This window comes from Prenolepis imparis, unplaced genomic scaffold (assembly GCF_030444845.1).
Source record: "Prenolepis imparis isolate NDT839.2.m4 unplaced genomic scaffold, iyPreImpa1.0 SCAF_10, whole genome shotgun sequence".
NCBI classification, from domain to species: domain Eukaryota; kingdom Metazoa; phylum Arthropoda; class Insecta; order Hymenoptera; family Formicidae; genus Prenolepis; species Prenolepis imparis.
The window spans coordinates 16126629-16143883 of NW_028141168.1; the positions used below are offsets into that span (position 1 = coordinate 16126629).

The window sequence follows — 17255 nt, forward strand, 5'->3', positions numbered from 1 at the left end:
ACAAAGCGCGAGCTGAGTAATCTCCGTGACTATCGCTGATATAGTTGCTTGTTCGACCGTCCTTAACGACTTCGACTGGCCATCAAGGTCCATTTATCCAATTTGCCATTTGTCTGCCTACAACCGCGCTCAACTCTTAATGAATGTCCTTTTAAATGCAGAATAGCCGCATATATGTGATACGTAAATTTTTTTTAGGTCCCTAAAAAATTCCAACATATGATTACATAAATCACACACATCTTTGTACGTTATTCAGTCAATTAAATTTCTATTACTGCCATATAAAAGTATCTATTAAGAGAGAGACATATAAAGAGAATTTTATACATATATAAATTTTATGTATATTTTTCGAAAATTGTTTCGTCATTTACAGTGTAGTGAGAGAGTCAACGAGTTTTAATTGGTTTGAAAATAGAAAATCAATAATGTATACAAATATTGTTATATAAATTTCGAAAGTTTGTATTATATCCATTGTCCCTCCTCTCGGTCGCTGCAGCGATAACACCACCGAGATTCGCCCAGATTTACGAATCAAGTATAAACATTGAGGAGATTACGGGAGAGCTCGTTTTAAGTTTTAACGAGATCCCCTCAGCGCGGTGTCGGCGGCATTATCAAATAATTGAGAGATGTAACTCAGCGCTATCTCGCTATTCCCTGTTCTTCTCGTTCCTCTTCCAATCTCTCTCCTTTCTCCCTTATTCGCCGACTAGACCAAGCTACGTCGATTCTACGATATTATCTATTTGTTAATTACACATTCATCTAGCAAGATGAAAGAAGATAACGCAACGTATATTATATAAGGAAAAAATTATATTTTAATAAGTTGCATGCAATTAAAGATATTTCGTGCACAAAACCAACCCTCACATTTTATCTGTACATTTTATCTGTAGATAATATTATATAAATACATTTATTGTATACGCGTATATATGATCAAATATAAATAGATGTAATTCAACTTTTGTCCTGATAAAAATTCCTATTAAATATATTTGCGTATATTTGAAATTAATTATTTTCCAGGCGGTAGACACCTTCCCTAGAAGATAAAATGGCGTCGAGTAATCTTTATTTTTCAGGCAATGTATATAAGTATCTGAGCAGAGAACAATGAATTGCTGAGATATGATATCAGGAACACTCTGAATTCAGCGTAACGAAGGGGTATCGCATCTTCGCGGTGTGATCCAACGAAATATAAACAAGGCCGGCGGGCGGTAATGCGTCTCGTACGTCACGTAGAAAGATTAAACAGTTAATAAGAATAAGAGTCTCTTCGTCTCGGACTCTCCCCCTTTATTCCTCGAACGGGGTTCCTTTCGTAGGTCGCGGATACGATAGCGAAGGAAGAAGCGAGAGAGTAAATGATAGGAAGGGGAACACTTCCACGGGTGGTTGGAGGGAAATGGCGGCCATCTTTCCCGCGGGCTCTTCTCGAGAACCAATCGCCTCTCTCCTACGGACATTAAGGCGGCAACTTCGACTGAAGAATTGCCTTTGCCACGTTAGACACATTTTTCTCGCTTTTCCTTTATTCTCTCCTCCGGCTCCAGAAGTCCCGGGACTCTTTCCTCTCTGCCCTTCCTTCTCTCTTCCTCAGACACATACACACATACACGCACACTCTTTCTCCTTCGCGCCGAAAGGAAGCTGCTCTTCTACTATCTTTCTTGTCCTCCGCCATCCACGACGCGCCGTTTCGCATCTCTTATTTTCTTTGTTCAGTCGGACCAAACCCCGTTGCACCCCTAAAGTTTTTTCTTATATATAGGTATGGGAGGGGTGTAATAGTGTTCATCCCTGAAGTGAGCTCCATCGAGCGGCAGGTGGCTGACCTTAATAACGCGCCAGGAAACGTTCCGCAAGATCCTTCGATAAAAAAAAGAAAAAGAAGAACGCCGCTACAGGTACTATATTTGAAACGTCAGTTGCGAGATTTACGCGCGAAACTTTCGTTGCGGTTCATCGCGATAGATAGGCCGAAAGCGGGAGCGAAAGAAAGACTTTCGAACTCTCTTCTGTGGGAAAGTTCGAACAATTGATACATTTCTCCGGAGATCGTAATAGACACGAGCATGAGTATTTAGGTCAAAAGTGAATGGTGAAGTATCATATAAATGCAGCCCTACACCAGTTTAGTATAGAAGGTTCGAATTCGTCACGTCTCTTGAGCATATAGAATTTTGATGCAGTAATGGCTCCATTCTTCTGCTTTATTATATTTTGACAGGGAATTGAGATTATATAATACCTTTGAAAGCTATAAAAGCTACAAAGAGAGACAGAGTAGCAGATGCTGAATATAATATCGTCTCTTGTAACGTAATTTTAACTTTTTACCATATGACTTATTTCTTACTGATGTACCATAGAATTCGTATGAGATACATTGTATTAAATCGAGTTCGATATAAAGGTTTTAGCGGTTAAATTTAGATATTATATTTAATAACAAAAGTTATATATATGTAGAAAAAAATATATTAAAAAATTCTGTTATTATACTAAGGATATTTTCGAATCGCAAATATAAATAATATAGATCATTGCCATCATAGTTGCTATAATCGTATGATGCTTTACCGATATAGATAGAGCGGTTTACTCGTTGTGTAGGTTGTTTTGTCGTCACATCGTGTGGGATATTTCCAATTCATGAACGACCCAGCTGAACTCGCAACGAATACTCGCTTATTTCGAGTACCTAAAGTCCTTTACTTCGTGGAACGTGAATAAAGCACCGCATCGCGAAAACAATGTTTTATTCATTTAAACAACGACCGATCTCTGCGGGATATAAGTCTCAAATAAAAAATTTTAGAATACAACATATAGTTTGTATCCGCAATATCCATATATTTAATGTCTCTATAAATAAAGATATTTATTAAAGCAATGTGTGCCATTTTTTTTAAGAGCAAAGAAATATTGAGAATATTTTTACTAATATTAATCATATTATTATAAAGATTATAAATGTGATTGTACGATCGTTGTTATATAGATATTAATTGAAGCAAAAATGTTCAGTTACTGCTACAAAAGTGTTGCATCATACATAATAACAATGTACAAATAAATTATTTGTATATTGTGAATATTAGGGATAACGACCAAGGATTATTGACAAGTAGATAAATAAATGCTGAGCCCTCTTTTCTGTCACGGTTAAGGGTATATAGAGGGGAAACCTCTCTTTCTTAACTTTATGGCAACTCGCTCGTGCTGTACCGGCAGCACTCCGGCAAAGTCGTCAAAGACTTTTACGAGCGGGCAAACGGGATTTAAAGTGACGATGATGCAACCTCAAGGTGCTCACTTTATCCTTCACAGCCTCATAAATGTAACTGATGACATTGCCAGATACGTTTGACTTCGCATCTCGTCTCTTCAGTTCCGCCACCCGCAGCGAGCGTGGATTTATCGATAGAAGTGCCATGAAACATCTTCTAGTGATGTTAGTAGTCATAAAAATTTAAGAACTCATTTATCTGGGTTAATTCTTCGATTCGTTTGTCGCTTGTTACATCGAGTCATTATAGAGGTTTGTGTTTAATTCATTATATGTATATGCATTTTCATATCCGCAAATATACAATTTAATAGCAAATATTATCAAATAATCATTTGCAAAATGAAAATAATTTGAACATTATATTCAAAATACTCTAAATATGAAGAATAAATCGCTATAAAATATTGTTAATAGAAAAATGTTATATATAAATTACATAGTTTATATATAAATTATAATATATATTATATATGTATATTAATTAAAAGCAATTTTTTAATTACATTTCTAAATGTCTTTATTGCTTGACTTGGAAGGGAAAAAATCATTAACTGTTTTCTTATAAGTTTTTGTTTGATTTTAAATGGCAATACCAAATATTTGTATCACATATTACAGAAATTTTTATAATAATATGATATAAATTTTAATTTTATATATATATGTATACATTGTATATATGTATATATAGGCATATAGTAACGCCATCTTATAGAAATCTTCAACATTACATCTTTGACAGAAAGGAAGCAGTTGTAAGTATCTTAAAACAGTTTTCAATATTGACTATACATGATAATATGAATAAGAAAAATTAACATTGTCATATGCAGTTGTTACATAAACATAAATTATTGTTAATTCAAGCAAGAATAAAACACTTTTCTCAATCTAATAAGTTTCTAATAGTTTTAACATAATATTGTCTAGAGATAATAAATAAAAATAATCATGTTGATGTCAAATTGATTACTTTTGCTATTTAGAAAGATCTCTTGTCAAAATATAAAAGTATATGTAATAAGTATATGTAATATAAAAAGATGTTGAAATAATGTAAAATTATATATAAAAATGGCTATAAAAATATCTACTTTTAAAATAAGAATATTAAATCGATATTCGAATATATTAAAAGTTCTCTCGAAGTTTATTATTGCTTCTTTTCTATGTCGATTAATTCTTTCACTATGAGCAATTATAATCAAGATTAATTTTGACAGAAAATTAATAGCAATAAGAATGGTTTTATTCGTTTAATACACAGTTTATAATATACTACTTTTAAAGAATAAAGAAAATTGCAATACATTCTTCTTGAGTTTACAATACCTAATATGTATCATGAAAAACTGTTATTGCAAATTATATTTTAAAAATTCAAGATTGATCAAGAGCTTGGCAATGAATAATTTTAAATTTTACACGCACTTCTTGTAATATTTCGGTCGTTACTGGCTCCATCTATGATCATTCAAGATTAGCAACGAACGAGAAACTGATACAGAGGTTTTACACTGGTTTACATTGGTGTGACGACAGAGGGCTCAATCTTTCGTGCCGTGCCCATAGATGCCAGATTTTAATCTTTTTTTTTTTTAAATAGAAATCAGATTTTAATCTGATTTACTTTACTAATTTACTAAAATGAATTAATAGATGCCAAATTTGCCCCCCTCCATTTGCTACCCTCTCCACTGGCTGTATTTGGCTGTTGCGTCTGCAACTGCCGTGTCTCGCGTGTGATTATATTTCATTTAAAATGGTATACGAATGTCCTTTTCGCTGATTTACGATTGAATTAAAACTGACAATTATCGTTATTGTAACATCATATAAGGAAGTAGCAGGTAATAAATTTGACCATAAAACACTTTGAGCTATTGCGGTTACGTTCTGTAAGGCTGGTTTAGTGCTGAGTCGCGTGTAACGGCGCTCGTTAAAACAGCCATAAACCACGTAACCTTCCGCAGAGCTTGTTTTACAGACATCCATGTTTCACAATCTTACGTGCTCGAATCAAATATATAGAATTTTTATATGCTACTTACTACTTGCTTAGCTTAGAATTTATAATACTTATTTTTATTTGACATGTAAGCGCATAATATTCGATGATATGCACTCATCAATTATTTTGATATTTATATCATTGTTTTTACTTAATTAAATTTCATGTATAAAACAGTTTATTATAAATTCTCTTCTTGAAAATTATATGATACTGCAATGCTTAATATATACTTGTGAGATTGTTATACTCAATGAAGTTATTGATCTTCTATTAACAATGTATCGTATGTTGATTTAGAGAAAACTGTTTAAATGTCCTTTTTGACAATTGGCTATTTGTTAACTTTCCACTGGTGATAAGTCGCAACCTAAAACTCTGCAGGCATTGCAGGAATTATCCTTCAAGTAATCCAATATCGAAACAGTTTAGGACTTGGCCGTAAGAGTGACATTGTTACTGATTCTATGAAAATTACTAAATTTTTGCTCTTTTTATTTTTAATTTTACTTTGATTATTACATTAATTAGTAATATATTTTTTTTAAATGTGGGCATTTCAAATCAAAGATAAACGATTAAAAAAAAGAGAGTTTCTGACGTTATATCACATTCATTTTATTATAGTATCATATAATATTTTGTTGCCTATAATATCTAAAATATATTTAAAAATATACTACAATATTTAGCATCATTTTAACAAAATATAAAAAAAGAGAGGCATATTCTACAAGTCAAAAAAAGGTAAAATTATCTTATAAACATATGTACACAGAAACGCACCCCTTCTGAGCTACACTCCCCCAAAGTTTTCTGAAAAAACATGAATTTTCTATATATTGTCTAAACTTGGGCTTCGAATTTTATGAAAATTGGTACATATACATATCCTTGTGCGTTTTATTCATTTTTGTTGTCAAAAATTAAAATTTCGAAGGGAGTTTTAAGAGGGAGGAAATAGCTCAAAGGGGATGTGTTTCCGGACATATGTTTATAAGACAATTTTACCTTCTTTTGACGTGTAGAAGATGCCTCTCTTTTTTTTTTATTATCAATTCTGGGACACCCTGTATAGATACTGAAATAAAAACAAAATAATATTCCATACTTTGTCTCTTCTTTTCTACTTCTGTTAATAGACAGATAATTCTATTCAAAATATTAGAAAGGCTTTGTATAAAAAGCACAAATTTACACAACTCACTACATGACAGCATGTGACATGTAAAAGAATATTTTTACCAATAATTTATAAAAGAGAAACGCAATCGCGCTTTTTTCTCTCTCTACCCCATTCGCGTCTCCTCTCTCGATTAGGCAAATATAGATTTACCGCCGAAAACAAGTTCGCGTTCGAAACAGGCAATCAGCACCGCAAGCCGGTCACTCCCGGTACTGTTCAATAATCAATCCCGATTTATGCGGGACCTCTCGTCACGATTTCGCGGTCGGACGAAAAAAAATCCATATTTAAAGCGTCATCTGATCCGCGTTGTGCCGCGATTCTGGCCAATCGTGAACGTATAATGGCCACCATGGAGCCACGTAACTTCATCCGACTGAAACTAGATGTCGGTGGCGGTGTTTGATCGTAAATCGTAGCAAGATTCCCGCCCATCGCATACCGGTAGGCGGTGCCATGGCATTTCGTGACGTCATCGTGCATCCCTTCCACGGTAAGCAACCCCTCTCCCTCTCCCTCTCGTTCTCTCTACGAGTTCCCCTTTTTTTCATCCTTGCTCACACTCCCGACCGTCGTACGGAGAACTCTCGGGTGGGCCACCATCCCCGGTCATCTTCATAAATGCGAGATGGCCGTTTGAAATGGTATTGAGGCTAATTTGAGCAGCGCTTATGTGATACAGTGTTTGTTTATTGCTTACTAAAGCGGCCCGGATTAAATATAAAACAGTTGACAGAGAGTAGACGTCGAGCTAGACGGAGTGGCGCTTCGTCGCGAGCGAACGGCGGCAGCGTCGTCCGACGGACGTGTTTGTACTCTCCGAAAAGCATATGCAACCTTACGAGTCTTTCCTTAGTGCTATTTATTTTTCCCCCTCTTGCCATCTCCCTCCAACCCTTCCACTGCGTTCGCGAGTCGTTCTTCTGTCTATTGTAAGTTCTCCCTTGCAACGCCGGCAACTAGCTTTAAGCCACTCTGTGTTATACGCGATTCGCAGTTCTAGCATCTTTTCATGAAACATTGGAATCATAGATGCTATATTTGCAGACGCAACAGCCAAATACAACCAGTGGAGAGGGTAAGCTGGCAACGCACAGTGCATTGCAAGCCTACCCTTTCCACTGGCTGTATTTGGCTGTTGCATCTGCAAATCTGGCATCTATGACTGGAATGGATCAGCTGATGATCGCGGATCGCTTGATCTGAACTTGATCGAGGCTTTATTTCACGATAATTTGGGCGTCGACACTCCTCGACGTAAAATTTCCACGCGAAAATCCTCGCTTCGACTCTAAAACGAGTAAGGCAACACATACATACACATTTCGCACCTCTAATCTGAAAATATGTTTCATCTCGGCACGTTCGTTACCTCGCAACAACGGGAGATCGGATGTACCGACACTTTAACCTTCCTCCCTTTCGACATTGCGCATTTATACATATATTCGCAGCACGATATTCCTGGCAAATTGTGTTTATAGGAATAGTGAAACATATTTGTCCCAGAGGAAATATAGACCTTTAGTCTTCGCGTCGAAGAGGGATGGGGGTGAAAGGGAGGGTGGGAGCGGTAGCGGGTGGAAGAGGGAGGAGGGAGTTGGATTGTGTCTGTAGAGACGCTATGTCACTAAAAAGATCAATACGCCATCGCTGCTCGGCGTTCGCCGGAATCTAGATGGTGCGAGTGTTCGTACCTACCTATTTACACGCCAAGTGCCACGTATCTAAGCACATCTCCGCGTATCCTGTATCTTTCAAAATATATATTCCAAAATATAACTGCTACAAGTTGTCCCCCAATCACTGATGACTATTAATGAGGCTGCGTAAGAAAAATAATAATGATACGCAGCAATTTCGATATATTTTATTTTTACAAACGCTCGTATTCGTTAGATTATTTACAATACAGAGTCTTGAAACAGAATGTGAATCGTATACGTTATAAGATGTATTTTAATTCTATCTGTGCGCGGCGAGGAACCGAATTCGAACGACGATACTCTTTTCCATATATAATTCGGGACAGATTTATGTGTTTACTATACGAGTGTGGCATTTTTTTCAGAGCTCGTGCTTGTGTTACTTTTGTAGGAAAGGAGTACGCTTTTGTATATACTTTCAGTTATATGCAAATCAGAATGATTCGATGCTGCAATTTTATCGAAATTATACTATATTTATTCGTAGAATTATTCATTACTATCATATAATAATTTATAAGAATTACGCGATTATAAGAAATAAATTATCTTTTTGTTTCTTTCATTTTAACAAATATACATATATAAAATGTGATAGAAAAGTAAAATTGTGATTGAAAACTATTGCTTTTATAAATATTTATATTTATATTTGATTTAAAAATTTATATGCAAGGATCAACGTTCACATCAATCTATAAAAATTAAATTTGACAAACCAATTGATTCAACATATTATTTTAATTGTAATATGTTTTTTAATAATAGAAAATATACTATAATAGAATCAGATAATCAGAAATTACTGAACACATTAATAATCAAATTAAAAAATTAAATGCTAATAATGGATATGGAGCAAATTTACTTTATATAAATACTGATGGAATGCGCGATTGAAACGAGATACATAAGCAACGACATTTAAAATATCCCTCGTTGAAATTTTTAAGAGCTTCCTCGTTAAATATATTACACGTAGAAAGCACACCCTCTGTAAGAGCTTTTGATTTAATACGAAATTTAATACAGATGATATCAACAAAATTAATTTTAATTAATATACGAAAATAACGGAGCATAGCTGTGAAAATTGCCTTAATTACTTTAATAATTTTTCGTAAGCGTTAGGTTACGCAAAAAAAAAAAAAAAAAAAAAAAAAAAAAAAAAAAAAAACGATGATACATTTTTTCGGAATGGATGCAAAAATGTGTTTTATACAATGTTTTTAAATCCGCGTGCGTGCATACACGATATTAAACGTTGAAACATAGTCACTCGTGCGTGCTAGTACGGCATCGGTGTGTGACCGTTTTACACGTGTAACACCATACAATAGCCGTAAATGGTATCAACAAGTGGATGCTTAAGTGCCATTATGAAACGTTGATTATGGACATAAACCATATTATGTATTCGTGAGTATATCAAGATACCGTATACGCGCGTTTCTTCCTATGCCTATGCGAGATTATCGCTAGTGCTTATTGTATATATAATCGAATAAAGCGCCTGTGAAAAAGCGCTCTCCTTCCCCTCTCTCTCTCTTTCTCTCTCTCTTCAAACGCAAAGTCAACACGATATTAATTCGCGGAATTAATTTGTATAAATTGCCGCATCGAATACTTTAATACTGCAAAGACAAATGGCTATATGTTCTCTGTTATGTGTATCGGCGAGTGTATATATGTATGTACTATAAGCGACGTATATAAACAACTGTGCACAAATCGATCGATTAATACCGGCAATAAATGTTTATGAAACGTGAATCATTCGATTGGGCTTAAGTATATAGCTCGAGCGTTTTCTTCTTTTTATAGCTCCTATCGCGCGTATTCGATATATATATATATATATATATATATATATAAACGTCTTCGGGATGACGTTCGAGAAGTAAATAGAATTTCGGCAAAGTACATTACTTTAATAGCGTTTTACGTCATATCTTATTCGTGCGTAACTCCATATCCCGGATACACATGGAGGTTAATATCCTGAAAAAGGCTAATTCCGTTGATTACCATTTCTATCTGTATTTGCTTTCGTAATAAGGGTTCCTTAATTAAGCGTTCTCATGCATTTTCGCTAATTGCTTCGATATTCATTAAATGTGTAAGTCTTTCTTTCTTTTTTCTTACTCTCTCTCTTGTAAATAATTTTCAATATTTGATTAAGTATATTGATATTATGATAAGCACGGAAATGTTTGCAGTTTATGTTTACATGTTATTGATAAATAAATCAAAGCAATGCATCATTTTAAAAAATATCCACTGTTTTTATTAAAACAAATTTGGTTTTTGAAGATAAATTTTGAGTAAAACAAAAATATTAACATTAATATTATTTATTCCAAAATATTAAATATAAATTCGAATATTTCCAAGTCACAAAAATATGCATTCTAAATTTCAACAAGGAATCATAATACGGAGTAAATTGGCGATTAATGTCATATAATAATGTCAAATATAATAATTGAAAAATTGACGATATTATAATATCGACGTTCGCTTTCTCGAAAACGCAGAATTCGATTATTTGTCTCGGCGAAAATTTCGGTAAAAAACTACGATTTACTCGGGGATAGAAACGACCAGGCATAGGTAATGCTTGCCCCTCGAAAAACGCATGTTCCCTCTAATCTGCACGTCAGCAATTTACTTCGGCCGAGCCGACCAATTATGTGGAAAACGGCGAAGAATTTGCGAGCGCCGCACATGCAACGCACGCACATAGGGTAGTCGGCGGGATATTATGCGGCGCAAGGTAGTCGTTAGGGACAATCTGAGCTTTTCATCTCCCGGCGTTGTGTGCCGGACCGAAGGCGCAAGAACCAGACAAGAAAATTGCAACGCGAAACAAAAAGAAAAAAAAAAAGAAAAGAAAGAAAAAGTACGTCGAGGATAATGAGCCAGTGTCGGTTAAATTGCCGACTACGATAACGGCGCGGCCTTACGATCGATATTTTTGGAGTTGTCCAATACCTTCCACGCAATAATAACGTGCGAAATGTCGCGTAAAAAGTTATCTGTATTTCAGTATCTACCGTTTTCGCCGATTGCGCCGATCGTGCGTTGAGGTACAAATTTGATACGTTTCTTCTTCTACCTTTTGCGACACGCGAAACGTATAATGACGAAAAAAAATTCCCCTCCCCCATGAGGCTCTAAGTTATCGGCGATTTGGCGAATTCTCCTGATCTCTTATCTCTTATGCAAAAGAAAAATTTGTCTACAATAATTGCAGAATGTTTTCTCTTTGTTATTAACTCGTTAGTATCGTGTAGGTTTCACTGATAAGAGTCTCTCTCTTTGCCCTCACCAATTACTTAAATTATATATAATAATATCATTATAACTTTCTTTAAGCAGAATAAAATATATTAAATATATTTTTAGTTGTATCTTTATAAAACGCATACATGCATTTTTACACCAGTTTTTTTGGATTTATTATATTGATATTTATTATAAAAAATATATAATTTTTGTACTTACCCGAGTTAACAGCAATTAATCTTATTCATGAAAGATTTAATTAATTGACATTAATTTTACTTCTTTGTCGTTGTATAAAGAAATTTAGAATATACACATTTTACGTGAATTAACAGTCCAACCGTAAAAATATTTACAAATATAATCACAAGGTTACAAAATATATCGTTATAATCGCGAAAATTTTTAGAAAGCACCGGCGGACGAACGAGAAGAAACTGACAAAGAAAAGTTAGCATTTTGATATATCCCTTCTAAGACTAAGCAAGGACTTTCGCTATTGGTCGCGACATATCCCCCGCAACTTCGCTTGTTTCGTGAAAAAAATTGCCTGGACCAAAAGGCTTTCCTTCAACCCCGTTTCCTAAAAAAAAAAATCTTTACGAAATCTTTACGGCCGTCCTAGCCGGCGGTGGTCTCAGCGAAAGTGTCGCCGGCAGAGAAACAGGATTCTTCTAAAAGTCATTTCAATCCTAACGGATTCGCTAGATAATACTCTGGAATCCATCGTGCCTCGTGACGGTTTGTAACTTGTTATTAAAAATATTTATTAAAAACGTACGCCGAAAAAAATTGTATTCTCGAAATAAGAAGACTATAAACTTAATAAAATCCCTCATAGTGAATATTATAATATTCTTAAATGTTTCTAGAGCATCCTCTAAAAAACTAAAACAGTCGTAGATTTTTTTGTGCGAACCCGTTCATTTAGTGTTATATGGTTGTCATATTGTTGCAGTAACGTATATGATTTATATATAGTGTTGCAGTTTATAGTGCAGTGCAGTGTTTGTCACTGAATGGTTTTAGTGTGTTAGAAAAATGGGTCAAGTTAATAAGTAGGTCGGAAAAGAAGACTCGAGCGATTTAAGAAAAGTGTTCATAAGTAAGTAACGTAACTTAATTTAATCATTCAGAATGCAGGTTTTTGTCTCATGCTCTATATGTCTATGCTTTCTTCGTTTACTTTTTTATTGATATAAAAATAAATTCCATTTTTATAAATTAGGAATGTGTAATATTAATCTGCAGAAGATTCTTCTCTTAAAATAAGAAAATTGTTTGGCGTTTATTTTAGAACAGGATGTTTTAAAAATAAATTAAAAATTCTTATAAAATGAGAATATAATTTTTTTCAGTATAAGTGACCGTGAAATCTATTTTATTGCACATACTTTGTGAAATCGCAGAAAGTGACAAACCGTTTTCTATCGGAGGTCTTCTTCAGTTCATTCAGTCCGTCACGAGTTGAATGTTGACGAGCAATTTCTTGATTCAACATCACAGAGTTCCTAGCATTGGCGATTTACATTGTTGCGCACAGGAGAGGCGAAAGCTCATAAAGAGTAAAGAGATATGATCTCAATTAGCTCGGGCCAAAAGTACCGGTGCGGAATGAAACAGCCGATAAGAACCCGACGACGTGTTCCATTTACGGTATGCAGCTCTCGAGGTGAGTAATATATCTCTTCTCTTTCTCTCTCCCGTTTGAATAATTTCTCAAACGTATTTATTATAATTATATTATCTATTTTAACTTTTCCTTTTTTAAAATAATCTCCTATTTATGCGGTCGACGTACACTTAATTATACAAACGATCTATCCATGTTTTATCTCTTACGAAAAAAATCACGCAATATGCCGAACCGTAACAGCGATATAATTTAATATTTATGTAGTAAACGTACACATTTTAATATTACTAACAATCTATGTTATCTTTCGAAAAAATAAAAGTAAAATTCACGCGATATACCGAACCAACTACAACTCGACAGATTGCTAATTAATTCCAGTTAAAAAGATATCTCCATCGGAGAATATTCGAAAGAAATTCAGATAGTAGTAGAAGTTTTTATCTTAATTACGGTGCAGTTACTATATCATAATTTTCACTGTACCGTAACTCTTGTATCTAAACGTAAATCAGATATTCTCGTTTAATATGTAATGGTATATACAAACGTTATAAAAAGAGAGATATACGAAAAAAAAAAAAAAAAAAAGGAAAAAAAAGATACGTTAGGGAGATATTAAAATAGATACTTGAAGAAATATGTTTTAAACGGCATGCATTTTTCATGCTGAACCACCGCTCTCTGGAACAGACAGAATTCGTTAAGAATTCCATGGAGGATTCCGGTAGGACCGGAAACCGTTGGAATTTAGAACGGTAAAGAAATAATTCGCAGAAGGCGATGCTACTTGCACATAATACAGAAGAGGCTGCTGATCTGATCCCTGCAACACAGCGTCTCTATCCGCGAGAGACTCGGAAAGTATAGCGGTTGTAATGTTACAAGCGCGGAGAGAGAGAGAGAGATAAGGGACCGTGATAGACACACTGATGTGGTCCGAGGATGGGACAATAAAGTTAGCGGCGTATAACGACCGAGATGCGAACAACATACAAGGATATATGTCTCCTGTCGTTTCTCGTCATTCGTGTAACTGGCTGATCGCAGTCAAAAATTTCCTCGTACTCCATTCCCCCATAAAGTGCTTTAACAATTTTGACATCTGAGGAAAATAACAAACTTTTAACAAATTTAGACAAGAAAAATTGACAGATGTGTATGCATAAATTTACTTAATATCAAATATTATCATATTTATTATAATAATCATTATAATAATTATTATAATATATCATATTATTATAATATAATAAATTAATTTAATAACAAATATCATATTTATTATCAAATCGAAGAATTGCATATTTAAAAAAGTAATCACACTGCTTGTTAATTTTGCCTTATAAATTCTTGAAAATTGTCTTAAAAATTCCATTTTATATGAAATCGCGTCTCGGGTATCGGGGGACGTGCCGTTAACAGCCTGCCTCTGGGATACTTAGTTGTGATCTACGGAGAACAACGGCATCGTTGTGCTCAGGGTCGCGCCTTCATCCATTTATACGTTTCAGTTAAAGTTCCCGAGGGGGACGTCGCCCTTCGCCTCTGTTCTCTTTCTCGCGTAGGCACGTATCCTTTCGGTCTCTCTCGTAGCGGGTTCTCGCCACTTTCTTATACTTGCCCCAGCGTCGGGGAGGCCAGAAACGAAACCAATAAGTAAGGGCAGAAAAACGGGATGGAGAGAGGTGCGCGCGTCGGAGAGAAGACATACATTCGAAGCGACGTGGATATATGTTTGCTACGTGCGAATATATTCTCCCATAGGCTATCCGTATATACATATATGTATAGGTGTATATGTATCCCCGCGACGCCGTTGGTAACCTTAACCCCGCGAATTAATATTCCATACGCGTTGCTGGTACGAAGGCTTCGCGGATTGCCAATGGCGCGGGAACGTGCTGGACCCTCCGGAAACACCGGGCGAGGACAAAGAGATCGGGGACGAGTTTTACCGCGCCGGGATCTATTTCATTCGTCAATTCGGACAATACCAGAGAGGCATGTCTCTCTCCGCCTACCGTGGAGAATAAGATTCCATAAAGCGGATTCCGCGATTCCGCGATGCAACATTAGGGGAACAACTGGTTTTCCGTACATTAACGGTAATACTTTGTGGATTCTCCTCTACAAACTCGTATATATGCGATAAATTAAGAAACCGATATTCTGCGTGTGTATAAGATGACAATTTTTTTTAATTAATTTGAAATTAATTTGAATTCTATAAAATAAATATACCAAAAAATTTTTCTCTTTTTAATCTTTGGATATCTTCTGATAAATTTATACGTCACGTCATTATTTCTAATATTGCGTGGTTATTATTTTTTATTTTTATTTTTTTTAGCTAAAGTACATTTTTCGATGCAGACAATCGTGTTTGAAACAAAAAGTGCGCGATATATGACGCAAAAATAGTGCGATACGCCAAATATAAACGGATTGCAAGAGGAATGGGTGATCGGCAAATAGGAGGAGAGCCTAGGGGACCGTAACGCATAAACCGATACGGTTATTTCCAAATATCCGCAGCCATACGCGACCACTCGATGCCTCCATTTCAATGTTCCGCCCTTGCGAGCGTAAAAGTGGCGAAAATTCGACAAGCCATAGAGAGAGAGAGAGAGAGAGAGAGAGGAGGAGGGTTGTGGGGGTGGAGTGGAAAACCAGAAGAAAATAGGAGCAAAAGCCCGCCATCTTCGCTCATTCTTCAGAAGTTTGCCATTGAAATGCAAACTCTCGCAGGTAAGAAAACGGTGCTTTCCTCCGAAATACTTTTCGCAAATAAATCGGTTCAATTTACTTATATACTATAATTACATAAACACATGCGAGAAGAGAACGGTAAGGATTTTTTAAATTATTTTTATGCAGACAGGAATAGAGAAAGCGAGAGGCATCCATAATTTACTATATATTTTTATTTCGTTTTTATGTCATAGATATAGCTTATGAATATAATTCTACATCAAGTTTTGAAAATGGATACATTTACATTCATTGTCAATGAATTACCACTTCGCTCGCCATCATCATCGTTATCATCATCGTCGTCGCTCTTGCCGCCAGCTCCCGGTCACGGCATAATACTAATCATTAATAGTCAATAGACATGAGACTCCATTATTCCGTTTTACTCCTATTACTTAACGTGGTAGGTAGGTAGGTAGGTATTGAAGGACAGCTACGTCCCCTTATGGTTACAGTATTACGTTAATTGGGTATCATCGATAGACGTTAAGACCCGCGGATTCATTCGTCTTAATTAATTAATTAATCTTCACCTGCGGCTCTTCACTCACTGGGCGATGTTAACGTTACATGGCGTTTAATATTTACATCGAGAAATTGTGTCGAAGTATAATGTACGGCTTCTCATCCATTCAGATAGATACAGAGTAAGTAATGATCGAGAGATTATTAAGTTCCGTACTTGGATTATTTTCAACACGTATGTAAAGATTTAAGCGAAAAAAAAAGAGTTAAATTTAATTAAAAAACTAAGAATTAAATTATATGTCAATTTTGCAATCAATATTATTGCAATATTAACATCGCGAAGAATTAGAAGAAAAACTACACTGAACAAGCGTTAGTTTTTGAGCAAGGAAATCGAAAATTAAAAAGAAAAGAGAAATAAAGTCGAATTATTTTCTATAATCCGACAGTCATCGATATAAAAAATGTGCACAGACCCCGGCTAGTTGTTTCGCGTATAAGTACGCGAAAACATCTTAATTTTCAAACAATAAATAATCAAACAATCGAGGGGTAGAACAAATTGTCCGCTGGACATAACTCTCAAATCTATCAACAACACACATTGGGGAATTTTTTTTTCTTCGAATAAAATGTTTGCTGGCACATATAAAATGAAATGACGTCATCGCGACTTAGGTTTTCGCGTAAATTTTTCACACACGCGATATATTTCGACGAATAATGAGAGAGAATCCTTTGCTGTCAGGCCGAACAACGAAGAGCATTTTGCATCGGATTTCTCCAAGAGATTTCGCCAAGTTACAACGAGTGCGAAGAACAAAAGAAACTAATATGAATGTATATCTGTGTGTCGAAAATAAAAGGCGCGGGACGAGCTATCATATATA

General features: G+C 35.2%; 1 protein-coding gene across 2 annotated transcripts in view; it reads right to left on the reverse strand.

Annotated features, from left to right (window-relative positions):
• Positions 1–17255, reverse strand: part of LOC145941850 (uncharacterized) — a 163179-nt gene that overhangs the window by 2745 nt on the left and 143179 nt on the right. Inside the window, exon 5 of one of the 2 annotated variants that reach the window (XM_083048205.1) lies at positions 13760–14245. The exons of the other annotated variant lie outside the window; for it this stretch is intronic. Within the exon in view, the coding sequence (XP_082904331.1) occupies positions 14100–14245 (146 nt within the window). The 3' untranslated portion in view covers positions 13760–14099. Of the gene's footprint in view, positions 1–13759; positions 14246–17255 lie in introns of those variants that run through there. 2 annotated transcript variants of the gene reach the window in all.